The 26,034-nt window shown below is 34.0% G+C and overlaps 4 protein-coding genes across 4 annotated transcripts; 2 read left to right on the plus strand and 2 right to left on the minus strand.

Moving 5' to 3' along the window:
• On the plus strand, positions 1 to 1,080 carry LOC133675146 (fasciclin-like arabinogalactan protein 12). Its single transcript, XM_062096434.1, has one exon. The coding sequence runs from the start codon at positions 74 to 76 to the stop codon at positions 794 to 796; it is 723 nt and encodes a 240-aa protein (XP_061952418.1). The 5' UTR covers positions 1 to 73; the 3' UTR covers positions 797 to 1,080.
• Positions 1,081 to 2,592: 1,512 nt separating this feature from the next.
• Positions 2,593 to 7,345, minus strand: LOC133675145 (uncharacterized). The gene is made up of 14 exons (XM_062096433.1): positions 6,939 to 7,345; positions 6,570 to 6,703; positions 6,266 to 6,415; positions 6,058 to 6,169; positions 5,647 to 5,950; positions 5,139 to 5,352; positions 4,889 to 4,978; positions 4,467 to 4,722; positions 4,222 to 4,334; positions 3,526 to 3,624; positions 3,396 to 3,443; positions 3,197 to 3,307; positions 2,982 to 3,072; positions 2,593 to 2,889 (listed from the first exon to the last, which is right to left on the minus strand). Exons 1-14 carry the CDS (start codon positions 7,186 to 7,188, stop codon positions 2,789 to 2,791), a joined length of 2,073 nt encoding a protein of 690 aa, XP_061952417.1. The 5' UTR covers positions 7,189 to 7,345; the 3' UTR covers positions 2,593 to 2,788.
• Positions 7,346 to 8,252: 907 nt separating this feature from the next.
• LOC133675546 (protein LPA2) lies at positions 8,253 to 10,052 on the plus strand. The gene is made up of 2 exons (XM_062096959.1): positions 8,253 to 8,728; positions 9,752 to 10,052. The coding sequence occupies exons 1-2, from the start codon at positions 8,299 to 8,301 to the stop codon at positions 9,895 to 9,897; spliced, it is 576 nt and encodes a 191-aa protein (XP_061952943.1). The 5' UTR covers positions 8,253 to 8,298; the 3' UTR covers positions 9,898 to 10,052.
• Positions 10,053 to 16,796: 6,744 nt separating this feature from the next.
• On the minus strand, positions 16,797 to 18,172 carry LOC133675008 (protein EXORDIUM-like 3). The gene has a single exon (XM_062096271.1). It carries the CDS (start codon positions 18,015 to 18,017, stop codon positions 16,989 to 16,991), a length of 1,029 nt encoding a protein of 342 aa, XP_061952255.1. The 5' UTR covers positions 18,018 to 18,172; the 3' UTR covers positions 16,797 to 16,988.
• Between the last annotated feature and the right edge of the window lie 7,862 nt (positions 18,173 to 26,034).

Consider the following 26,034-nt stretch of genomic DNA (forward strand, 5'->3'; position numbering starts at 1 on the left):
GTCCCCTCTCTATGCATCAAACACTTGTAGCTAGTAGCAGCAATATAGCCCACCTCATCCAAAAACCACTAAAATGGTGCCACAATTTCTGTTCTCAGCTTCTTTTATTCTATTCTTCCTTCTTCATAGCTCTCCAACCCTAGCTCAGTCACCAGCTGCAGCCCCAGCACCACCTGGTCCAACCAATGTCACCAAAGTCCTAGAAAAAGGTGGTCAGTTTAGCGTTTTTATCAGGCTTTTGAAAGCCACTCAAGAGGATGTCACATTGAATGGCCAGCTCAACAACACAAACAATGCTATAACCATCTTTGCACCTAGCGATAACGCATTTTCAAGTCTCAAATCAGGCACCCTCAACTCCCTAAGCGATCAAGAAAAGGCTGAGCTAGTACAGTTTCACATTATACCACAATTTCTATCAAGTTCCCAGTTCCAGACTGTGAGCAACCCTCTGACCACACAGGCAGGATCAGGTGGCAGGTTAGAGCTTAATGTAACCACCACAGGAAACTCTGTGAATATAACCACAGGGCTTACAAATACAAGCGTATCCGGCACTATCTACACTGATAACCAGTTAGCTGTTTATCAGGTTGACAAGGTGCTTCTTCCTCTTGATATTTTTACACCTAAACCTCCTACTCCAGCACCAGCACCTGAAAAGCCAAAGAAGAGATCTAAAGCTGCAGCGAGTCCAGAATCTCCTGCGGATACTTCTGAGGCAGTAAGCTTTACTGTTCTGAACAATGTTGTGTTCTTTGGAGTTTGCATGGTTGCAGCAATATATTCTTTGTGACACAGAAGGTTTTGATGAGGTTATTGCATGGATTGCTCTCGTTTTTTAAGTGGGCTATGATTTTGTAGAGTCGGATCGAATCCAATGATTTGTGTGAATAATTGTTGTTATGGTCTCATTGTACCATTCAAGTTTATGCTTAAGATTGAATTTTGAGGGTTTTCTTTTTTTTTTCTTTTTTCTTTTTTTTTTTGGGGGGGGGGCCGGTTTGCAGCTTTCATGTATGTTGGAATTTTGTAACATTTTTGAAATTCAAGGTTATGTATCAATTGTACTTTCTCTGATCCTTTTCCTTGTTTCTCTAGTACCACAATAAATTTATGGCCATGAATTCCAGAGCAGCTAATTGTAAAACACCACAGTACCTCCATTGAGCAGACAGCATCAGCTGCAGGCCAACAGCGATACCAAAATGGTGAGATGAATCCATCATTTCGTTCTTTCTCATATTTGATTGCTTCATAATGCACTCTCCTTCAAGATATGATACCAAGTCAAACAAATGCGCTTTGAAGCTTAGAATAAGAAACAAGAGAACATTTTACAATGCATAAGGTGTAGAAGGTGGAAAGTCTCCATGCTATACCAATTCTGTTTTCCAAATTCTATGCATAGTTATAGGGGGTCTACCAGGCACAATTGACAAGTCCGGTGGGTTAATTCTAAAAAAGAAAAATTAAAACAGTAGAAAAACAACTTTGTTTTAAAAAAGTTTTTTAAAAAAATCAATCAGTTTTAATTAAAGTTCTAAGCCGAGTCAGATTTAATAAGAAAAGCTTTATTTTTGGGGACCTTGGTGATGGTTAGTAGAAATTTTCTTAATTAATAATCATTGCTTGATGAAACTCCTTTCAGCAGAATCATGTCCTCACCAGAAAGAACGGTTTAATCACTCTTTATGCACTGTGCAAACCCATAGTTGCTTCCTGAACCATTGCAACATTGAAGAGAGATCATATAAGCGCACACAATTTATACATTATTTTCATCTAAAAATACTCTAAAATAATGTAAAAACTCATTTTGAACTCTGATATTCATCTTAGCCCCTCCCTCCTTCTCTCCCCTCTCTACATTCAAGGACCTACATCTAACACAAGTGAATTTAAAGAATTATTTTGTACAAACCTAGAATGTCAAGGACTAAACTGAAATCATTTTCAAAACATCACTTAAAACCTCACTTGGTTTTGCAATCCAATTATACTTTGAAAAATGATGTTATGATGAAATCAAAAATAAATTTAAAAAATTTAAAAAATAATTTAAAAAACAACTTCTATTATATTTACAAACAAGCCCTTAAGATTTTGTGACATAGCATCCTTTTCTCGAAAAAATAAACCTTGCCTTCTATCTCCTCTCTCTATATTCAAGGACCAGATCTAACACAAACTGAAGTTAAAAGGAATTATTTTGTACAAACCTAGAATGTTAAGGACTAAACTGAAATCATTTCTAGGGAAATCACTTCAAAAGTTTTTCCGCGACATTGTTTTATAAAAAATAAATTAAAAAAAAAACTCAAAACAGCATATTTTATGGTAACTACAGGAAAATAGACAACAATCTGTATAGTTTCGTTCCGTTTTCATGGCATGACACTTGTTAACGGCTGGCTTCGTGCCACGTAGCGCTACTCTTCTTTTTATATTGTCAATGGCGGGGCCAAGTCAATGGTGCCCAAAAATCGGAAACGTATTTTTTGAGAAAATTGGCGAGTACCATGTCTTTTGAAGATATAAATTACAAAAACTTGAATAATTAACTTCCAAATGAAACAAAAAACACTTCAGTGATCTAATTCTGGAATCAGAAGTTGTTAATCAAATCCTAAACTCAAGCATGTGTGATTTACAGTATTCATTACATCATGCAAATAAATGGCCCTGCATTCAGGGATGAGGCCAAAGAATCAAAAGAATCGAGTAAGAAAGCAATGACGTGGGAAAGAAAATGATGTCTCCTTTGGGCTACGCAGCTATGTAAAAACTATGAACAGGCTTGAGAGAGAACTCTACTTTCTATTGTCCATATCCATTGAGAAATTATAGAATTTACCTCTTCTGGTTTCTCATCGTGAGGACAGTGGCCTGAAATGACAATCAAATTAAGGACCTCTGGTTAGTGGTTCGCAGAAAAGATTGAAATAAGCATCAACTTGATGACAGGGTGATAAAATTACCAGCATCCAATTCCCTGATGACGACCCCAGGACAGTGTTCTGTGAGCATAGCCACTTTAGACTTGGAGTCAGTTATAGGATCTTTCATTCCCTACAGCAAATAGATCAACCCATAGCTTATACGCAGCATTTCAATTGGACTATCAAGCCATGCAAAGTAGGAAAAGAAAGCGAAAACACAAAATTGTAATATTTCCACTATATTGAGATCTTACCTGTATGATTAGAACCTTGCCTTCGAAGCCTTCCAAGAGATAATTAAGAGCAAGTGAAAGATTGAAACTGAAAATACTTTCTAGTACCACTAGGACACCAGGATCATAAGACTTTTGTGTGTGTTAAGGCCTAACAAAGTCAAATTAAATTCTGCAGAATGAATACAAAAAGGCTTGCTTTCACTAATGACAAGGATACAGCTCTTAGCATTTCATTAATAAGCCAATCATCAACTCTCTCAGTTTTCTGCAAGGCAAGATGCAGCGAAATAAGATGCAACATTTGGATGTGAATAGTAAGACCAAATGCGGAAACAGATATCACTAACAGTTGGGTAGCAATTCTTTACTATGCTTCCCAAACCCAGCCTCAAGTAAAACAAAAGGAGTCGAGCACCAAGCCACGTAGCCCCTGAAGTCGCTCTCACCTGGAACATTATTAGATTACAAGCAAATAAGGAGATCACAGACGAAATTACTGCTTACTGAGTATTTCAGGCTGAACAGTACTCAAACAGAGAACATGGAGGACATGTGAAAGGCGTGCAAGGAACATAGTTTCCAGAAAAACTCCCATTGTGCCATTACTCCTAATATTGAAGCAGATTGATAAGGTGCATGTGTGTTCGTGTACATGTCCATTGATATTGATACAGAGAATGCACAAACTTCACAGCATCCAATGATCATTTTGGACCCCAAATCATGTGAGCATCTTCTAGTTATTATTCTACTAAACTCCTATCCAAATAACACCATATGGATAATTTATTCAAGTGGATAGACAGTGTGGACAGCCTCAGGATGACATTCTATTTGATAGACAAATAGGCTGTACAACTTGATGGTTAAACACGGCCAAAAAAAATTGAAAATGGTGAGATTCATCAATGAACACTATTTCATAAACAGCTCAATTGATCAAGATGGCACTTTTTAAGAGCAAAACAAAGAAATAAAAGACAAATGTGATATGCGTTATGAGTCAAGGATGACATTTGCATAAATCTTTATTTAAAACTCACTTTGGAGAATTGCGGAGAAGTATATGCTGGAATAATATCCCCAGCACTATTGATAAGGACAACAGACTGGGCTAAAGCAGGCCAAAAGTAGGCGACAAGAGCTACAAAATAGCCTGGAGATAGAGAGCAATAACAATTAGCAAGTATTGGAGAGCAGCAACTGATGACAATTAAATATATGAGCTTTTAGATAAGTAAACAGTGAAATTAGACATGAAAGCAAGAGATTAGAACATGTAACATACCACCAATAGAGTTTCCCATGAGATGCACTGGTTCACCAACAACTTCAATTATAAAATCTCTCACCAATTCAGCCCACATAAGTTCAGTATACACAACATTTGGTTTCTCTGATTTGCCAAATCCTAGAACCGTGACAGCCCAAACTCGGTTCCCATCATTAGATATACTACTTATATTGTCACGAAAGTGCTCCAAAAATGCACCAAAACCATGAACAAGAAGAACAGCAGGGCCTCTATTGCCAACAACTGTATACTGAAATTACATTAAAAAAAAAATTCTTAAGCAAAAATTACAAAAATCCTTTACTAATCTTGGCTAACATATTTTCCAGTATAAAATGCATAAAATGAACTGCTATCAGCAGGAAGAGATTCAAAGAAAAGCAATTAAATGTATAGATCAGTTTTCAGCTGCAAACCTGAATTAGATAACCATTCCATCTCCATATCCGAATAGGATATGCTCCTTCATCACTGAATTGACTTTTTAAAAGCCGAAGAAAATACCACTGCGCAAAATTTCACTAGAATCCATCAAAAGCTTATCTAAATCAAACAAGTTATTCCAAAACTGGGAAAAAGAAAGAAAGAAAAACAAAGTAGATAATATAGAATGCACATCTAGAAAACATTTAATGACATGGGCATAGTAGATCTAAAGCACCCTACCTCCATTGAGCACACTGTGGCAGTTGAAGCAGAAACTGTGGCAGTTGAATATCCAAAGGGTGATAGAAACCCAGCATTTCGTTCTTTCTCGTATTTAATTGATTCATAATAAACTCTCCTTCTAGATATGATACCAAGACAAAGGGCAGGGCCAAAGAGCGCAAAAAATGAAGCTCCATCACGAATTTCAGCAGTTCGCAATTTCTCATGTACCCTGGCATCAAATCAAGTCAAACAATTGTGTTTTTTGAAGTTTCAAATCAGAAACAACAAATGTAACACATTTTACAGAACATAACAAGTAAAAGGTGAACAGGGCTCTACGTTAAGGCTATTCTTTTTTCCACATTCTATGCATCAATTTGACTAATACTTTTCCATCCAGTTAGCATTTGTAATTTCTTAATACAATAAAGAAACCATAAAGTCAAATAGATAAACTCAAATACGGAGCATAACTTCCTAAATCATTGTTCACAAATTAATGATGCACATTATCAGCACATACTCTTGCCAGTCATCCCGAGCAGTTCCCTCCAAATATCTCAAGTATGCAGCCAATGCATTAAGCACACTGTTTGTCCCACCACCCACAACATTTTGCTTTTGTGTAACAAAAACAGATTTATCCAGTCTCTTCCTCTTGGTATGCTTAAAATTTGAATTATTCAAACTTCCTTTCCCTGACTTTGATAATTGCTTCTGCAATATGGTTTCAATTGACATCTCCTTGAGCAAAGCCCAACTTTCATTCAATTTGGAAGGACTTTCATTCACAAACTTCTTCAAGTTATCCAAAGTGGGTAGCAAACCTGATCCACGGTTTAGTCATCATCTCCCCTTACTTTAATCACAATTGTAAATCAAACACTTCTACAAAACAACCATTCTCTTCCATTTTTTGAACAAAGAAACTTACCCCAGTCCAGTTCCATTTCTGCACTAGGCAATCTTGATGGCAGAAGAGGTGAAGTTACAGCCAATTGAAGCTTCTCAAACTCATCGTACGAAGCAGGGAAGTCCTTCAGATTCTACAAACAAAACAAACCACAAAACCAAAAAGAAAACCGACAATAAAACACAACCTCGAATGAAAACATCACTTAATCAATGACAAAGATGACTACCTTAATATCATAAAACGGAGTCTGCCACAACACAATCTCCGGGCTCCTATCAAACGAAGGCATCCTCACTAATGTCTCTTCCACAACATGTATTATCTCACGCAAGTGATACTCCACCTCCACTTCCGCAAACACATTGGCAGCTTTCACCTGTTCCAACAATCCTACTCTATAAATCAACAAAATAACCAAATGGGCTCTTGAGGTTTCAGCTCAAAGTGCCTAAACTACAACTATAAATCATAACATCTACAGAGCAAGCACAAAATGTAGTAACAACTATAACAGCAACCAAACTACCTACCTCTAGTACAAGCTCTTTTATCACATTTTCTGCATTCCCAAACCTGATAATCAAATTAGACCCTTGCTTCTTTAGTGACTTTCTTAAATCTTCCAACGCAAAAAGAACCAGTTCTAGCTTCTCATCATTGTAACCTGCGCAACATTACCACCAAAATATATATATAAATATAACCCTTAATATAAATCAACACACATGCACACAAAATTCTAACCGACAAGTCGTTTTTACTGTCCTAAGACGACGAGTCATGATTTTTTAAATTTTTTATCTGGAACTCCAATTTTCATTTGCTAAGAACTAAAAGGAAAGGAGTCAGAAAAGAGGCAGCAATTTGAAAGAGAGGAAAGATGAAAAACGACGACGTACGGGAGAGAATACGGTGATCGAAAACGTAAAGAGGGAGTAAAGCAGGAAACTTGGAAGCTTGTAGAAGGCCAGGGTGGTCATCGAGACGAAGATCCTGCTTCAACCAGAGAATCGCAGGCGAGGTGGCGTTGCTTGTTTTAGAAACAGAGAGAGAGCAGCTGAAGCATCGGTTTCTGCGGGAAGTGATCGCGTGAGACGGCGAAGAGAGGGAGAGGGAGAAGAAAGAGCGAGGGAGAGAAAGGAGAGACATGAGGAGGAGGAGGGAAAAGGTCCATAAAGTAATGGATAGGGTGGAAGTTTAAGGCGACATGGGAGAGGAGAGAGCGTGGAGTTGTGGAGTAGAGAAATTGGGGATTTCTTTATTTTTTTGGCTGGGCAGAGGAGGGAGCCACGAGAGTGAGAAAACTACTCTTTTTTTTCTTGTCTGGTTTTGTGGGCGGGAATTGACAGGTGAATTTATTATTAATTTATATCCAGTTTATTTTTAAAACCGGATTGATCCAAAAAAAAAACCCTTCAAATTGTTTTTGGCTGGTATTGTGTTTTTTATTCAATCATAGAAAAAAATATATTTAACTAGTGAAATAATTTTTAATTTTTGTGTTATATCTCTTATATAATTTTTGCTCGAATAGTCTATTTTTTATTTTTGAAGATTTAATTTTTATTTATTTCTCATAAAAAATCCATCTCATAATAATTTTAACAAAATATTTTTTTAAATCTATATTTTTAAAAATGTAACCAAAATTTTTTAAATTATATTTTTTAATCACAACAATAAAAATTATTATAATATCATATACATATTAACTTGAGTTGAGTTTCGATTACTCAATTAAATTTTAGATAAAAATTTGATTAAATTTAATTTAAACTCTTTAGATAAACATCAATGAATTTTTTATATAAAAAATTAAAAACATGTTTTCTTGATAAATCCGACTCGATGAATTGATCCGGTAATAGAATAATCTGAGCTATTTTCCAGGTGAAATCTCTACCTAGGTGCAGTATGATACTGCTTCTAAAATTGGACAATATTGTATAATTGAGTTCCTAATTGGCTATATTACAGATATTGCATGCTAATATATTGAGTATCATGCTATAACGAGGATCTTGCTGACTGTGATTTCCACATATTTATTGACTATCATGTTAAATCTTGTGTTTTTCGTTGCTTGATTTTGAAAAACAAAAAAACAAAGAGGGGGGGGGGGGGGAGAAAACCCATGGTATAATTGGGGGAGGCCAGTACAATTTTCAAGTTTACAGGGGAGGCAAATTACATGGCCAAAAAGCTAAAAGGCAGTTAAAACAGCAAAACAGATATCATAGTTAACCAACAAAACTGAAAATGGCGCTACAAATCCACTCGCCCTCATCTTCTTCTCTCTTCAAAAAACCCTCTCATCTTCTGCTTCTCTCACCATTGACAAAACCCACCAAACTCAAAGTCATAGCCCAGACCTCCACAAATAACCCAACCCCACCGGAGAAAAAACCCTCCACAGTCTCACCTGGTCAAGGGTTTGGCTCACAATCAGCAGCAGCAGCTACTACAAGCAAGACAACCAGTGGAAGCGAGAGTAAAAATAAACCAAAGGGTAATAGAAGAGAGAGAGCATCAATAATTAGAAGGGCTCCAGCTGAGAAACCAGCTTTTATAAGCCAAGAAAATGAGGTTAAAGTTAAAGAACAGGGTAGAAATGAGACTGCTTTTCTTCTTGCTTGGTTAGGACTTGGTGGGATCATTCTTGTTGAGGGCATTCTGCTTGCTGCTTCAGGTATGTCTGAATTTATGGGATTTTTCTTTATTTTTTTATTTTATTTTTATGGAATTTGGTTATATTTGGATGAATTGAAAGAAGCTAGAAATGTCAAAATCTGGTTAAAATCTTGGAGAATTTCGAGATTAGATTGAGTTTAAAGTCTCTGATTTGAAAATTTTCTGAAAGCAAAAGTGTTTTTAGATTATTCAAATCAATTTGGATACTGACCTTCTTTGATTCAATAGTGTTAGACAATGTTTTGTTGAAATTATTGATTATCTACTGGCATGGCCAATTTTCTCAAAATCAAATTGCTTTGCTAATTTGTTTGCAATTTCTATTTAATTATAGATAGTGTATAATCATCCGTATTTAGTATTGGTACTTTTTTGGTGTTCAATGTTTATGCTTGGTATCGTGTCTCCTTATGGCGATGATTACTATGAACGAATTTAGTTTCACCACAAGAAAAATGATGATGTTTTTCTTACATTCTTAAACTTTGTCAAACCATGGCTTGATTAGCAATATATTTCATTGAAAGAATAAAACAAAGTATCCAATAGCCTAATTTTAGCTGCCTGATTTGTTTAGCAATGAATATGACTTTGGCATAGCTAGTTCATAACCAAACGATTATGCTAGTCCTCCATAAGAGGGTGACTGTACAGTTAATGGAATTTATTTCTTTCACAAAGGAGCTTGTTTTGCTACTAGGTTGATGCAATTTCCTCTGTTTTATTCTCTCCTTTTTTCACTTGGAAATTATTCAACGTATAGGAAACGGTGCAATGCGTCCTAAGACTCCCCTTAGCCTGACTGGATGCTTTAGGAAATTGGTGCCATTTTGAAAAACAACCAAAAAGAAGGCATAATGCCTCCTAGCATTAACATGCTTGTCTAAAGCTTGTTCCTATTATAAAGAAAATGAGGCAATGATTCTACTTTGTTTTTATAGTTATTACTCATATTGTATATGAATACTAACCTCTTAGCTCCTATATAAAAAAAAAATAACTCAGCATTTTCCTTCAACAGGCTTCCTACCAGAAGAATGGGATAAATTTTTTGTGAAGTATCTATACCCATCTTTCACCCCTACAGTTGGCTTGTTTGTCGCTGGAACTGTTGCGTATGGAGTTTCGAAGTACCTGCAGAATGAGAATCTTAAAGACCTAAAATGATTTTGGGAATACAAACTAATATCTCCATATTGTATGAGGAGCAATCTACCTATTATGGGTGATTGTTATATGTTGTTTCTTTAGGCTGTATTTTGACGTATTTTAATGAGTTGATGAAGATACATCGAATAAGATAAAATTTTATCTTTCTGCAAGGGAATGATAGCCACCTGCAGTAGATTATTTGAGTTCCGCTGCATGTCATATTCTGCTGCTCGTCATATTGTCTAGCATTTGGCTTCTGTGATCTAGATAATAGGGTAAGGTGTAATCAGTTATTGCTCTCTGTGTAAGTTAAGTTGAAATTTGAGACTGAGAATGATTGACAAGTTTTCTATTCCATGGACCAGATTTTTTGCTTCAACTTTCTAAAGCCATGATAGTCTAATTTGAAATTTAATTGTCACTTTCCCGTGGTAGTGCTGCCAGCATTGTGAATCAATGCTTGCAGTTCTATGTTCAAAGCTTGAGAGTTGGAATCCATCCTTTGTTGTGCTGGTTTCATTTGGACCTGCTTCTGATCGATAGTTTTCTCCAAACAAGTAGGGTAAATATTAAGAATATTATCAGCATATTGATTCTTTATAACCCATTCTGACTGAGGGGTCTCAGCATTACAAGATATCTGGATGGTGGTCGTACAAATTAGAAAAACCAAATGTGGTATAACTTCAGAAATAGGCATTGTCAATTGCTGCAATCTTGGACATGAGGTTTGTGACAAGAAAAACTCACATGGCCTATTCATAATGCATACCTAATGAGATGGTCTTGTGATTCATGAACAATAAAAATTTGCTCTTTTGAGGATTAAAAATTTTGTTCTTAATGAATAAAATAAGTTTATTTTTCATGAAAGATAGATAGGCTACTTGTAACTGATATGGCTGTTGAAAACTGCAGTCCCGAATTTCTTCTATGAAAACTTAATTAAACACTACTGATTGTGTGATTGTGTGAGTATTGCTTCTTATGTTATGATGTCGGATTTGGTTAATTTCTCGAATTTCTTAATAGATTTACTGTCTTCTGTTACCATCACGATTTATAAGGTACTGCAGCACTGGCTAGCTTATTTTTGCCTATTAGATAAAGGAAGACAGCAATCTTGCACCAAACACTAAAGATGGCAGGAACCCTAGTAATTGGTCAACTGTGGTCTTAATTTGTCTACTTCACACTTCCTTGGATTTTCACATCATCTGTTTCTGGAATTAGAACGACTTGTGTTATTATTAGTTACTAGTGCAGGGATTGAAGCAAACTTGATACGGTGGTATTTCTCAACAATTTTATGGATGATGCAGTGGTGTACTGGTGTCGTTTATCAAACTATTTCTTTCGATTTGGGTACTGTGCCTACTTTTAAGTCTGTTTCTTGCAAATATTTCTCGTTGAATATGAACACTTCAATGATCTTCATTCTCCTTTTCCCTCAAGGAAAGGGCGTAGAAGATACTAGAGCAGACAGTTTTGTAGTTTCTGAGAACCATGATGCTCTTGATACTCCTACTGTCGTGTTGCAGTAGTACCTCAGCTCGCATTTTGCCTTGTTTGTTGGTTGAATCCGCCACTATCAAGTATAAGCGACTGTCTTGAAGTCTGTCTTTCTAGTAAACGTCATCTGTTTGCAGACTGCAGAAGTTGTAGAAAATCTTACTGACACCTTATTGATGTTGATCTCGTGGAGGGTTGTACTTTTGCCGCCAGGTATGAGCTTCAATTTGGCAGTGAGGTTAGTATTGAATGATATATACTCTATGTTAAATAATAACAAGCTAATGATTGATTAGACTGGAAATTCGAGTAATGAGATCATTCTTCCATATTTAAGTACTATAAAGGCAGAGTGAAAAAAATTTCCAGAACCGTAATCGTTCAATGAATGAATTTCCCAGACAGTTACGTAGTCTCATAAATGTTTATTGTGCAATACTAGCTGTCATGATGGATGGTTTTGTTACCAAAGGAACCCCCCCCCCCCTTCTTTTTTTTGGTGTCATTCAACCTTGTATTGAGACGCTTGTACATGCATGCAATTCATAAATGGCAGTACAGTATTTTCTACTCAAAATTAGTAATTGATTGCAAAACAGTGATTTTCGCTGTTAGATGTCAATTGTGGGTTTCATACTTTGTCCTTATCTAGGTGTATCTGTACATGTACCTTCTTGTTCTTGATATGCCATCAAGGAAACAAGGTTGTAAGGTTTCAATTCTAGCTAATAGAGTAGTTTGATCATGTGCAGTAAAGATCAACGAGTGAGTATATAAAAGGGAAAGATTAATTGAAGTTGCAGGCAATTGTAGATGCTTTTAAGAAAGGTGAGATTTATGAGTTGGGAATTCAATGCTATGATTATATTTGCATATACAGTCTACTATGTGGGGCTAATAATATCCTTGCAGTGTGCTCGATTGAAGAGTATGTGCATTTGCATATGCTGCATGATGACCCCATCTTGTTTACCTCCGTGCTCCGGGGATTGTTGTAGTCCGTATGGTTGGACCATTATGTATCCCCACAGCTCTATACTTGTTAATCGAATATCATGCATTTGGTGTCCCTCAAGAAGATCTCAGGGTCATCGCCAATGCGTCACCGAATCACTAGTCCCCCCCGCATATCAGTTGGTTTCAGATTTTCATTCCATTCATTGCAAGTTCTCTTTGTGTCACTTCTTCAACAAAGTTGCGTGAAAATTAGATGACATGATTCTCAGAGGTCCCCCGCTCTTCTAATTATTGCTTGCTCTTCCTTCGCACCTCCTTTCTTTTTAATGCTCTAATCAATCTGCACCATAGTTCTTTATGGCTTTCCTCCATTTCTTTTCCCTTCTTTTAATAGGTTGTTTAGAAGTTATTGCATTGAAATCAAAAGAGCTGGACTATGATATGGACAGTCTTCAAGGAATTTGTTTCTTTTTCTCTTTTCTTTTTCTTCTTTTTTGATCATCATTTATTCCTTTATGGTGATATTGATAATGAAATGCTTGCTTTTAGCTAATTTTACAGCATGTAGAGAAAGCGAGAGGTGGTTGCTACAAGCTTTACCCTCAATCCCAAGATTTAGAACTGGCAGCTAGCTGCTGTAAACATCATTGCCCTCTTTCTGGGGCTGTTGAGAATACAGCTAAGTCCGTAGCAATGTTACCACAGCAGGATGATAAACTCGTACGCAGTGTAATTAGCTCTTCGTTTTGGTAAGAACCAGCTTGGTTGATAGGTGCATTAAACACAGCACAACAACGGCCCTATCTAGCTAGTCAAACCAGGACTCGACAGTCCCTAGGTCGGGTTTCAAAAAAAATTCAATTCATGGTTGATTTGGTAGAGACTTAATGGCTCAACCCATGACCCGATTATAATAGTTAAAACCTGGATTGATTTTTCATCATTCTAATCGACGAGGGTTAATTCGCACGCGGGATTAAACAACTTTGCTAAGAAGAAAGTATAAATAGGTTTCAGGATTCTTTGCTTAGGGCTGACTTTTTGGTAATAGATTATGGTAAAGGAAGACAGGGGGCATGACTTGTGTTCTTGTAGGTCAAAGATCAGGGTTCAGGCGCGGCTACCACTTTTCCACCGCTGTCTGAGTGCTGCTACTCATGACTATCTCCATTACTTGCTATTCAGGTTTCAAGAATCTGATTAGTATATAATTTTCTTCTGGTAATCATGATTAAGATAATGCAATGCTAAATATTTCATTCTTCTTTTGTTCTTTAGCGTGACTTCATCGAACCTTACCTACTCTAAGGAGTTCCAACCTTCCTACCTAAGTCAAAAGTATTGGTTTTTATTTCATTTGAAAGGGAAAAAGATTTGTTCTTTGATGCCCCACTTGATTCCCACAGCCAGCTGGTTCCCAAAATTTAATCTGATTGCTGCTTGGCCTATCTGATTAAAAAGGTGGATGGAACATATAGGAATCTTAGGCACCAGGTAAAGACCATAGAGCTGTTAGCTAGATACTGTGGCACTATAATAGCTTTGGTTGTTACTGTTTATATATATATATATATATATATATATATATATATATATGTAATTAATGTTTTAAGAGAGAGTTTCTGGTGTATATATATGTAATTAATGTTTTAAGAGAGAGTTTCTGGTGTATATATATGTAATTAATGTTTTAAGAGAGAGTTTCTGGTGGAACTTGTACAAAATTATAATTTGTGTTGATTAATCAGTATTTTCAAAACTATAAGGGAGCAAAACACAATTTCAACTAATATCTTCAAATGTACCCTTGAAAATCAATTCATTGAATTTTTAGGCTCTGGATATGGTGATAGCACTCTATTTTAGGCCTATATGGAAATATGACGAGATTGTTTTTTAGAGTGATTTTTATTTTAAAATTTATTAAAATATTTATTATTATTTTTTTAAATTAGTACATAAAAAATACATAGATTTGATATTTAAAATAAATTATTTTTCAATAAATAATATATATTTATTTGTTGTATTTTCACTATAGACTTGATTAATATTGATTTTTTAATATATAAGCTAAATGTCAATAACGTTAAAGCTAAGTTTGATATTTAAATTATATCTATAATTGTTGTCACTTGGATATTTCTTTCAATTTTGAGAGTTTAAGTTTGGTTTGTATTTTATATATTGAATTATGTTAGTTAATTCAAACTTTTAACTTCTTAAATTGTATTTCTTTTTTATTAATTAAATGCCGTGTTGAGATTGAGAAATGTCCAAATTCAATATGTTAAATTATTTTTAATGTAATATACTGCAAACCCACCAAGATGACCCAATAACCTATTATAATCCGATGACTCAATCACTTTTATCTCTTTCTAGGTTTCCATCCTTTGATTAGACCGCTATGAAAAATAGTGTAAATATATATTTATCTCTGAGAAAAGAAACATTTTACAACAATGTAATACACTTTTATATGAACGTTGCTGTTCCCACTCAAATCATGATTTTGTGAGAAATATGTCAAGTAATTGAAGAATAAAAACCAATCGAATTTCCAACCCATGTAAATGGTAATTGCAAATCGACGCTGCCCTCTAGCATATCTTGGACTGTCCATGGCTACATGAAGATGCTAGAGCCACCAGGACATGCAACTCCCAGCAAGTTGATTTGCCAAGTTTTTAGGTTTACACTTCGTCACTCCCAAAAGAACCTGCGCACCTATGGTATTAGCTAAAGCCACTGAGCTTAGCCTATCTCAAGGACCCCCCTGTGAGTATCTTTTTCAAGAGCTAGCCAAGAAAACTTTGTTGGGACTTGAGCTGCGAGGCTTTGATATGATGCATGGTACCATATTTTCCGACTTCCAACGACAGCTTCTTTTCTTTGAAAGGTTGCGCACGTTTTTCCAAGTAACTAGGCCGTGTAACCAGCCCTCCTCCATTCAATCCCCACAGGAAACATGGAAGCAGCAGCAACTCTATTGTCTCTACTTCACCATTATTACTCTTGTATTAGCTTGGATTTTATAGCACTCAAGTCTCCAAACAATCTCTCTCTCTCTCTCTCTCTCTCTCTCTCGTCTTTGTTAATTAACATGGCAGTTGAACTACAGTGGTGGTCAGCGAGGAAAACTTGAGATTAAATATTTTTTTTTTTAATTTCGAGTTTAAATCTTATAAGATTATTTAAAATATATACAAACAAACCGAATATCTATATTAATCTAAAAAAATTAACATGGAAGTTGTGTTCTAAATCTAAGAAATCAGTTAATTTGACATGGTGTATTTAATTTTTTAATAGTATTTTTTATTTAAAATTATTTTTATTTTATTTTTTATATCAACATATTAAAATTATTAAAAAACATTAGAAAATCTAATTTAATGAATTTTTTAAGACAAACATACTTAAAAAAAGCACCCAGAACAGAATCCATAGCAATCTAAAAAACAAAGAGTAAGTTTTCCTTATAATTCCTCGCATGTTATTCTAGATAATTTAATAGCATCAATAATATTTTTAATATGTTAGTATAGACCAGTTAATGGATGATTGGTCTATAAAGAAAGTAATAGTCTAATTTTTTTTTCAAGCCAGATATATTTTTATCATACGCACATAAAAACACAAAATCAAACTCTCTCATAAGGAAGTGCATGGAACAGCAATGGCGAAATGATGTCACCTTTCGTCTTGAAATCTCTGTTCGTCAGCCCCCACCTTCCTAAGCACACGAAGCTCTCCCTTTCCTTCAAATTTATTTATTTATTTCAATTTTAATTGAAAGAACAGAAGCTTACTGTTTACCATCCTACAATGCTTCAATTTCTAGGCAACAGTTCGCGTACCTCCTTCCCTAGCAAGTAGCTGCGAGGTTTAAGGATTTTGATTTTACAATTTAGGACTCTGGACGGCGAATGGGGATGAATAAAACAACGAGATCTTGAACGACAGCGTTTCGTTTTTTCTTTCTTATTCAATGATTGATCCGACCATGTTTATATCAAATTTTATATCGAGTTTGATTCCAGATTTTATATTGCATTTAATTAGACAACTTGGGACACTAGAAATTAACTATGTCTAATTAATTTTCTCTATCAAATTCAATTCAGCTTAACTACTTTGCCAGAATCTAAATTCTAGGTTTTATTAATTAATATTAAAATAATATTTTTTATATCAGCATATTCAAATAATAAAAAAATCAAAAAATCAATTTAAAACTAGAAAAATTAAAAATTTTCAAACAGGATGACAAGTGTGCTAAATAGGGGCCATTAAAAAAAAAAAAAAAAAAAAAGAGGCTCATGCGACAACTTAAAAAGCGGTTAAAAACATTCGCTAAACCGTTAAATCACCATTAAAGATGATAAAATATCTCCAGCCAGGCTGCTACCTATTTTTAAGGTGGGAAGAAGACAAGAAGGTGGTATACAAAAATAGTATAATAGGAATTATTACAGATTTTAACAACCTTAACTACCTTAATTAACATATGCATTAATTACCAACCTCCCAAACCCCAAATTCAAAAACCAACAAACGGTAAAAAAAACAAAGAAGAAGCATTGAAACCCAAAATTACAAAAAACAAAATCAAAATAGGATAATAAATACCGCTACTGATCGAGGGCATTAGGGCCAGTACAATAACTGACCAAATGGTTCCAAACCCACTGAACCAAAAACTTCCGTCTGATCCCGTTCATATTATAAGTGGCACCATCGTGGTCCGTCAGCATTTGTCCAGTATAGGACCCACCACCCCCAGTTCCATAAATACCCTCACACAAATCGGCTATCTCCACAGGAGCACTCGGATCCTGTCCTGCATACCAAGCATTCACCAATGGATTTGTTGCCAATTCAGCAATCTCATGAGCAATCACACTGATCATTCCTTCAACGCCCACGTCACCGTTAGGTGATTTTAGTGCCTTCCACCCTGGCCTGAACTCCGGCACGGCAAAAGGATAAGCACACACACCAGGGCACTGCTTTGCACTGTTACCAACCCAGGCATAAGGCAAGGTGTACCCTACAATTGAAGGGAACGTAAAATAATGAAACCCACAAACCTGCCCACAAAAATCCTGGACGTACACATCATCAGAAGTCAACAGAAGATACAACCCATTTCTTGGATTGATAGGCAGCGGCTTAGTTCTTGCAGTCACAGCACTCCTGATCACCGACTGTATAGACAACCTTGTTAACGACTTCCCATGAGAATAAAACCTGTCGTTTTTTTCTTGTCCTAATTGGACAGTATGTGAGATGTTGGCTCCAGTTTGGTCTGTGTAGAGTTGCACAGTTCTCCACCAACCAGCAACTGATGGATGCCGTGCATGGACATCTGAGATTGAGTTGATGAACCCTCGAATGATTTTTTTCTGGGACTTTTGCCATCTACCGTACCAGATTGTGTGGACCGTTATGTTCCCAGTTAGTACTGGGCCCATGTGATAACGTAGGTGAACAAATTCTGATGACCCTTCAAATTTTTTGGAGGAATCATAGAGGAGGTCTGAGCTGTTGGGGTTTAGGTGCGGCCATGGACGCCAGCAGGTGATGGGGGTGATGGCAAAGAGTAGGGTAAGTATGGCGGCGGTGATGAACACTGAAGTACGAGATGTACTCGGTGCCATTGTAGAGGAAGAAGGGATGGACTATGAAGGGTGGGTTATATTACAAGGGCATGGTGTTCGAGGAGAGGCAGATTGGGGCACGAGGTGATTTTTGTGCTTATATAGAGGAAGGGGGGAACGGAGGGAGGGCTTGTGCTGTAAGATTGATCAAAAATTATAGAGGGTTGCATTGATTTGCGGTAATGGAAGACAGGTGGGTTCTTAAAAGTGAAATGGGAGGGAGTGGGGCCTGCAGGTCAGAGATGGGTGGGGACATCATGTGATCATGATGGTGATCGTCATCTGATCATATATTATCTCATCACACTTTTTGTTTCTGATTGCGCGGGAAAATTGTGGTGAGGGGTATTCTTGGGATTTGACAGATTTTTGTACGGACCATGGCGGACGGTGAGGATTCTATATTCCTTCTCGGGAAAGAGTACTTTCAAGAAGAATTATACTTCTTCTCACAACGAAAATTCAGGGGTGTGGCATGATCGATAGCGTTTCTGTATTCCCGGTTTTTAAAAATAAAATAAAATAATTTTGGTAATTTTTATTTCTATTCTTGTTTTAAAAATATATTTCATATATAAAAACATTAAAATGATATAATTTTTAGTGTTATTTTAAAGTTTTGATATGTTGATATAAAAAAAATATTTTAATATATTTTAAAATATATTTTTGTTAAATAATATATTTATCTTGTTTTATTTATTAATGGTAGAATAGTATTTTCAGCTTAACCTATATATAAACTCTTTGTATTTATGTTAAAGTAAGAACAACAATACAAATCAACTAAGGAGAATTATAGCCTTCTTCCCTTTCATGTTCGTATTTATTTTTGTGTTAATTGAATTGTTTTAACATGGTATCAGAGCTGGTTTTATGGAACGAGGCTTAATTCTAAACACAACTTTCGTGGATCCAACCCTGCGGTGAGTTGGCTGGGGGTTTGCACGGGGTAGTGCACCCCTGCCGAGGTTCGGGGTGAAGCTTCTACAAAATCTAGTATTTCGACTTTTCTTCAGTTTCTGCAATTTGGTATTTTTGTTCTGTCTCTGCAATTGTTTTAGTATTTCATCTTCTGCAATTTGTGTTGTGTTTTGGAGTAATCGTATAATTTCAAGAGGATATTTGTCGAGTATCTGTGATATCTATTAGTTTTTGTAATCTGGTATTTTGTTCTTCGTTACTTTTGCATTCTGGTTCTGTTTGTTTGTTAATTATGGCTACTGAAAGAAATGATTCACTTCAATCTGTAAGTGTGAGGTTGGATGGAAAGAATTATTCATATTGGAGTTATGTAATGATAAATTTTCTCAAGGGTAAGAAGATGTGGAGGTATGTTATAAAACTTTTGTGATACCTAAAAATGTTGAGGGGGGATGTTGTTTTGATAGATACATGGGAAGCAAACAATGCAATGATCATTACTTTGATCAACAATTCTGTTGAGCATTTTATAGGTACGCAGTTGGCTAAGTATGAGACAGCAAAGGAGGTTTGGAATCATCTCCAAAAGTTATTCACACAATCAAATTTTGCAAAACAGTATCAATTAGAAAATGACATGGAAGCTCTTCATTATAAGAATATGAGTATTCAAGAGTTTTATTATGCTATGACATATCTTTGGGATCAATTGGCTTTTACAGAATTGACATAATTAAAGGCATGTGACGTTTACATTCAGCGTAGAAATCAGCAACGTTTGATATAGTTTTTAACAACACTTCGCAATGATTTTGAAGGACTTAATTAGAAGTTCAATTCTGCATCATTCTCCACTGCTTTCTGTTGACTCTATTGTTAGTGAGTTATTGGCTGAAGAAATACGACTTCAGTCTAATTCTAAAAATAAAATTCTTTCTGCTTCAAATACTTCTGTATTAGCAGTACCCTCTAAGCCATACTATAATAATTTGAATAAGCCTTGCACGAGAGTTGGCTTTGATGAATGTAGTTTCTACAAGTAAAAAGGTCATTGGAAAGCTCAGTATCCCAAATTGAGACAACAGAATCAAGCTTTGAAGCATGGTAGTCAGTCACAATCTAATGCTCATAGACCACCTCGGGGTTATAAACCACCATACCGTAATATTGCAGCAGTAGCTTCATCACCGATCCTAGTACTCTTGCTGAGCAATTTCAGAAGTTTCTCTCTTTATAACCACAAGCAATGTTTGCTTCTTCTTCCATAGGTCAGTTGCCTCATAGCTCCTCAAATATGTCACATTCTGAATGGGTCTTAGATTCTGGTACTTCCCGTCATATGTCTCAAGATTCTTCATCTTTTACCTTTGTGTCCCCTTCATCCTCCATTTCTGTTATGACTGTTGATGGCACTCTCATGTCTTTAGCAGGTTTTGGTTCTGTTGTCACACCTCATTTGTCTCTATCTAATGTTTATCTTATTCCAAACCTCAAATTGAATTTTGCTTATGTTGGTCAAATATGTGATTCTAGTGATTATTTAGTCATGTTTTCTGATTCTTTTTGTTGTGTACAGGATATGTAGTCTCAGAAGTTGATGGGGACAGGTCGTAGGGAGAATGGACTATATATTTTGGATGAGTTAAAAGTGTCAGTTGCTACCGCTGTCACTCCTGCTGTCAGTTTGATTAATACAATATCATCTTCTCATAGTTCAGGTTTGTTAGAGTTTTTTGTTGTATTTGTTTTATTCTTTGTCCTCATGCAGAACGCAGTAAGTTGTCCTCTCGTTCTGCTATTTGTATCTTTATGGGTTATGGTGAATGTTAAAGGAAGTATCGTTGTTTTGATCCAATAACTCATAAATTTTATGTGTCTTATCATGTTGTCTTTCTTGAGCATATATCTTTCTTTTCTATTCCATCAACTACTCATAACTTGACTAAACCTGATATTATTCGTACATATACTTTTTGTAAGGATTCTGATAGTATATCATCACAGGTTCCTAGTACCTCAGATACCATTTTCCATGCTCGACTAATTTGAGCTTATCATCCTTTAGGTATTTACACTTTACTCTCATGTTATACTCACTAAATTTATGATATCACTTATGTTATACTTTTCTACTTCATAGATCTTTTTGTTCTTTATTTGGCTAAAAATAATTTTTTTTATGTACTTGATGATTTTTTTTTAATGAAATAGTTTTTTATTAGTTTATAATAAATGAATAAGATGATGGTTTTAAATTTGAACGGCGCAATAAATAAATAAACTATAATGATTGTATAGTTTCTTAGTTGTTATATCATCCAGAAGAATTATGTGACATTTTTTTTCTTTTGAACCGATATTTAAATGTGACAATTAATAGCGTGGAGTGAAGGCATGTTTGGAAAATTAATCTACTTGTTGGAGGCAATTTATGTTCTACCTATCTCATTTATATTACTTGACGTGGGTTTTGAAGCTCGGTGGTCAAAATATATATTCTAATAAAATTCACCTCCAAGTTTGATCCAAGCAGGGAATATGTATTAAATTATAACACGAGAGATGAATCAAATGATCAAGGGGTATATTTCTTTTTCTCATAAAAATAATCAATGATGCAAGAAATATAATTTTAATAAATTCACTAATTAATATTTAAATAAATAACTCTTAGCCAAGCTATAAAAAAGTAATTAAAATAGTTGAAATGAAATGGCTAATCAAGAAAAAGCTAGGAGGCTCCGTGAAACAGAGGATCTTTGGAACTGGTCCATGTTGCCGGACCAAATGGCGCCGTAAGCTGATTTACGGTAATAACCTTTTTGTCCTTTTGTACTGTAAGAATGGTGACAAGGATGGGACCTTAGTGCTGTCCTCTTGTTTCCGGACACTCCTTAAAATGAGGGCATTCTTGCAGATTCAATTTTTATTATTATTTTGGATTATTTTTTTGCTTTCGTGCTCTACTTTCCCAATTTTTGTACACGGATGTACAACACTGTTGCTCTGTAACTCGTGCCTGTTTAGAAAAATTGTCGCTTCTGGTTTTTAATATTATAAATCTGATTTATTTGTATTATAACCTTGTGAAATTGAAATAATATAATTCATTGTTATGTCTAGTTAAATAATAATTTAAATAAGATCCTGTAGTCAATGTACAGTAAACTCAAGTAAGATTATTATTTTTTATTTTTAACTATCTATTAGGTGGTCTAGTAATAAAAATTTGGCACTAAAAGATTTATTTTCCTGTAATCTGAGGTTCGAGTTCTATGATTGCTAATATAATAGCCACCAGAAACTTATATGGTCATTAATTTCAAAGTCTGTGGAATTAAAATTTAAAAATTTTTAAAATATAACTTTAAATTTAAATTTTCTGATAACTTCTAGCTTCTCCTGTTCAATTGCATTATCAATTCATGCAGCAAATAAGAGCTTAATCTAATTAATGCTAGAAGACACACGATAAGGTTTATTAAATGTCCTCTTGGTTATTGGTGTCAAATAATCATTTTAATTTTTCATATAACTTCTAGCTTCTCCTGTTCAATGGCACTAGCCATTCAAGCAGCAAATAAAAGCTTAATATAATTAATGCTAGAAGACACGTGAGAAGGTTTATTGCATGTACTCTTGGTTATTTGATGTCAAATAATCATTTAAATATTTAAAGGTGATAAGAATTTGAATTCGTGACTGTACAAATTTACACGATATTGTTTTTAATTTTTATCAAGTAAAATAAAGGTGATAAGATTTGAATTTGTAACCATTTTAGTTAATAAGTTTCTAATATCATGTCAATGAATTATTTCAACCAAGAAATTTAAATTGTTACGTGAGACTTTAATACATAATTTATATTACTGTATAAAACACTATTTCAAATGAAAGTCTTTTAAACTTAAAATTTGCAGAGGCTCGTACCACATCATACTTAATTTTTTAATCAATTAAAATGTGAGTAATGAGATTTGAACTCATGACAATCATTAAAGTTTTGGTATCTTATAAAAAAATAGTTTCAACTTAATAATTTAAGTTGTTAAGTGAGATTTTAAAAATAAATTTATATTACTCTTTAAGAACTAGCCTAAAAACTTGAATAATTTAAAAAAGAAAAATCATTACATTTTTAGTAAATATTTGTGAGTAATTGTGTTTTAAATTATAGTCAAGCATGAGAAAATAAATTTTATATTTTTTATACTTGTTTGGTATTGAGGTTGAATATGTTTTCTATTAAAAATTGATTTTTTTTTCCGTATTATTTTATATATATATATTTTTTATATATTATTTTATTGTATTAATATCAAAAATAATTTTTTTTAAAAAAACACGTTTTATATTAATATATTTGAAAACAAAATATATTACAACCAACCACAAAAACTCGACGTAGACCAACGAGGCTAGGCTATAATAAAAAGAGCACCACGTGAAGGAAGATTAAGGCTCCGTTTGTTTGCAGGAAAGTAGTTTCCTTTTGGAAAGTGAATTCCGGGGAAAGTGAATTCCGGGAAAGTATTTTCCGATGTTTGGTAGTGTAATGGAAAATAAGTTGGAAAATACTTTCCAGTGTTTGGTTATGTTATGGAAAATGAGCTGGAAAATAACTTATTAATATTTTATTTTTTCAAGTTTATTAAAATAATGAGGAACAAATCTTACAAATTAAAAAGTTGAATGAGAATGAAATTGAAAAAAAAAATATAATTTCATAAATTATCTCAAATAAAATAAATAATAATCAAAATAATAGAGATCAAATCTAAAAAATTAAAAAAAATGAAAGGTGAAGAAATTAAAATAATAATAATTAACATTTTATAAATTATTTCAAATAAAATAAGTAAAAATCAAAAGAATGAGGACCAAATTTGATAGATAAAAAATTTCAATAAAAAAATGATAAGAAAAAAGCAAATAGCAATTATAAAAATAAAGACCAAAATTAATATAAAAATTAAATTTTAAGAGATGAAATTAAAAAATAAATATTCAAAACAAATTATATATAACAATCAAAAGTTTGAGGATTAAATTTGATATAATTAGCAAATAATGACATTTCTAAATTTTTCACAACTTCCGGAAAGTGTTTTCCGCCCAAATTTTTCAGGAAAACACTTTCCTGAAAACCAAGCCAAATTTTCCTTTGACTGAAAAGTGTTTTCTGTTGATCAACTTTTTCAATAGTAAACAAACACAAGAAAGTTTGGAAAGTGGTTTCCCGGAAACCACTTTCCGGAAAACAAACACAGCCAAAAGGGAAAACACTTTCCTAGAAATCAAACCAAATTTTTCTTTGACTGGAAAGTGTTTTCCGTTGACCAGAAAGTGTTTTCTGTTGATCGGAAAGTGTTTTCCATTGACCAACTTTTTTAATAGCAAACAAACACAGGAAAGTTTGGAAAATGATTTCCTGAAAAATGAATTCCAGAAAACAAACATGGCCTAAGGAAGCGCAAGACTTTTTGCTGTACCATGTAACAATACAAGGACAGGTAGCGTATAAAAACAGGCAAACTTTTGGAAGGAATGTAAGAACAGCAGATGGATACTTCTAATCACGGAGTAAATTGCGCGGCTCTAAATGAAATATATATATATCAATGAGATATCAAGACAAGAGGGTGTCAATCGCACAGCTGAGATTGAAAGAGATATGAGTTTTGTGGGGTCCACAAATCTGAGAAAACCATGAAGGAGGCTTTAAACTGGGACCCCACCCCCCTTTCTTGTTAAACGCGTAGTCACCTTCACACGTATTCACAGTCGATTCACTGTGTCCTAATTCTATTACTAAGAAATGGAAAGATGTTGTTCACTCAAAATAAGATAAATCTCAAAATTTGTGAATAATCTGTCAAATACGTTAAATACATACAAATTAATCAAAAAATAATTTATATTTAAAAAAGGTTAAACAAATAATATAAGAAAACAAAGAGAATGAATATTAATATAGATATAAATTTTAAAATTATTTAAAAAAATAAAGTTATTTATTAGAAAAAAAAATATTTAGCGCTACTAAGCATGACAAATCAAACATACACACCTAAGTAATTTTAAAAATAAATGGATAACATGTTGTTTATCCAATTAATAAAAACAAAAATTCATGCACGTGAACCTTCAAGTATAGGGTGGTAAATATTCAATACGTCAAGAATAAAAAATAATATTTTATTCTAAAAAATTGTTTAAGAAACAAAAATAAAAAAAGTTTAAAATACAACGAAGAGTGAAAAAAATAGTGATAAAAATGTTAAGGGTAGAAGAATAGATATGCCAAGTGTAAAAAAAAATAAAATGAAATTCTAATGAAAAATAAATAATATGTTATCAGTACATGCTACAGTAAAAAAATAAAAAGTTATAACTTTGTTACAGTTACAGTATAAAAAAAACGTGAAACTATAATTTTTACAATGTTTTTATCGTTTTTATTTTAGTATATTGTAAAATACAATACCCAATATGATTCGACCCAGAGGATGTCAGGAGCATCTCTAGGTTAATCTAATTCTACTAACTTTGCGCAGACTGAGCCTTTTCTTATAACTAGTCTTCCACGTTTGTTTATTTATTTTTATTTTTTTAAAAAAAAGAAATCGGAAAACAACTCTATGGATTATTTTTTTAACTGGTTTCTTCCTATAATACGCGTTGTCTTTAAATCGAATTATATTACGCGTGCATGTCACTGACATGTATCCCGATTAGGATGAGACATTGCAGCGGAAACTTTGGGGTCTACGTGGGGAAGTGAGTCGACACGTGTCAAGGAGAAGTATGAGTTTAAAGCTCTATTTTGGTGATAACGGGGCCTACTTCGATTTATTCAATGGCCCACTATATATATTTACGAGATTAGTGTTAATGCAAAGTTTTTAAACTTGCTCGGGTATATGAACTGATCCAATATTTAGATCACATGTTAAAAAAGATTGTTTTAGGTAAATAAAAAATGACATTATTTGTGTAAGTAAATTTAAGAAAAAAATTATTAATAATAAGTAAAACCAACACGAACATGTAACAAATTTTGTCTAATAATTTTGTTTTTTAAAATATT

Source organism: Populus nigra, chromosome 16 (genome assembly GCF_951802175.1).
Source record: "Populus nigra chromosome 16, ddPopNigr1.1, whole genome shotgun sequence".
In the NCBI taxonomy this organism is placed as follows: domain Eukaryota; kingdom Viridiplantae; phylum Streptophyta; class Magnoliopsida; order Malpighiales; family Salicaceae; genus Populus; species Populus nigra.

Coding starts and splice junctions, on each gene's coding strand:
- LOC133675145 (XM_062096433.1), bottom strand. CDS start 7,188: ATGTCTCTCCTTTCTCTCCCTCGCTCTTTCTTCTCCCTCTCCCTCTCT. Junction 6,416..6,569: donor TAAAAGAGCTTGTACTAGAG/GTAGGTAGTTTG, acceptor TTGTTGGAACAG/GTGAAAGCTGCCAATGTGTT. Junction 3,073..3,196: donor GCAAGGTTCTAATCATACAG/GTAAGATCTCAA, acceptor TATTTGCTGTAG/GGAATGAAAGATCCTATAAC.
- LOC133675146 (XM_062096434.1), top strand. CDS start 74: ATGGTGCCACAATTTCTGTTCTCAGCTTCTTTTATTCTATTCTTCCTT.
- LOC133675546 (XM_062096959.1), top strand. CDS start 8,299: ATGGCGCTACAAATCCACTCGCCCTCATCTTCTTCTCTCTTCAAAAAA. Junction 8,729..9,751: donor CATTCTGCTTGCTGCTTCAG/GTATGTCTGAAT, acceptor TTCCTTCAACAG/GCTTCCTACCAGAAGAATGG.
- LOC133675008 (XM_062096271.1), bottom strand. CDS start 18,017: ATGGCACCGAGTACATCTCGTACTTCAGTGTTCATCACCGCCGCCATA.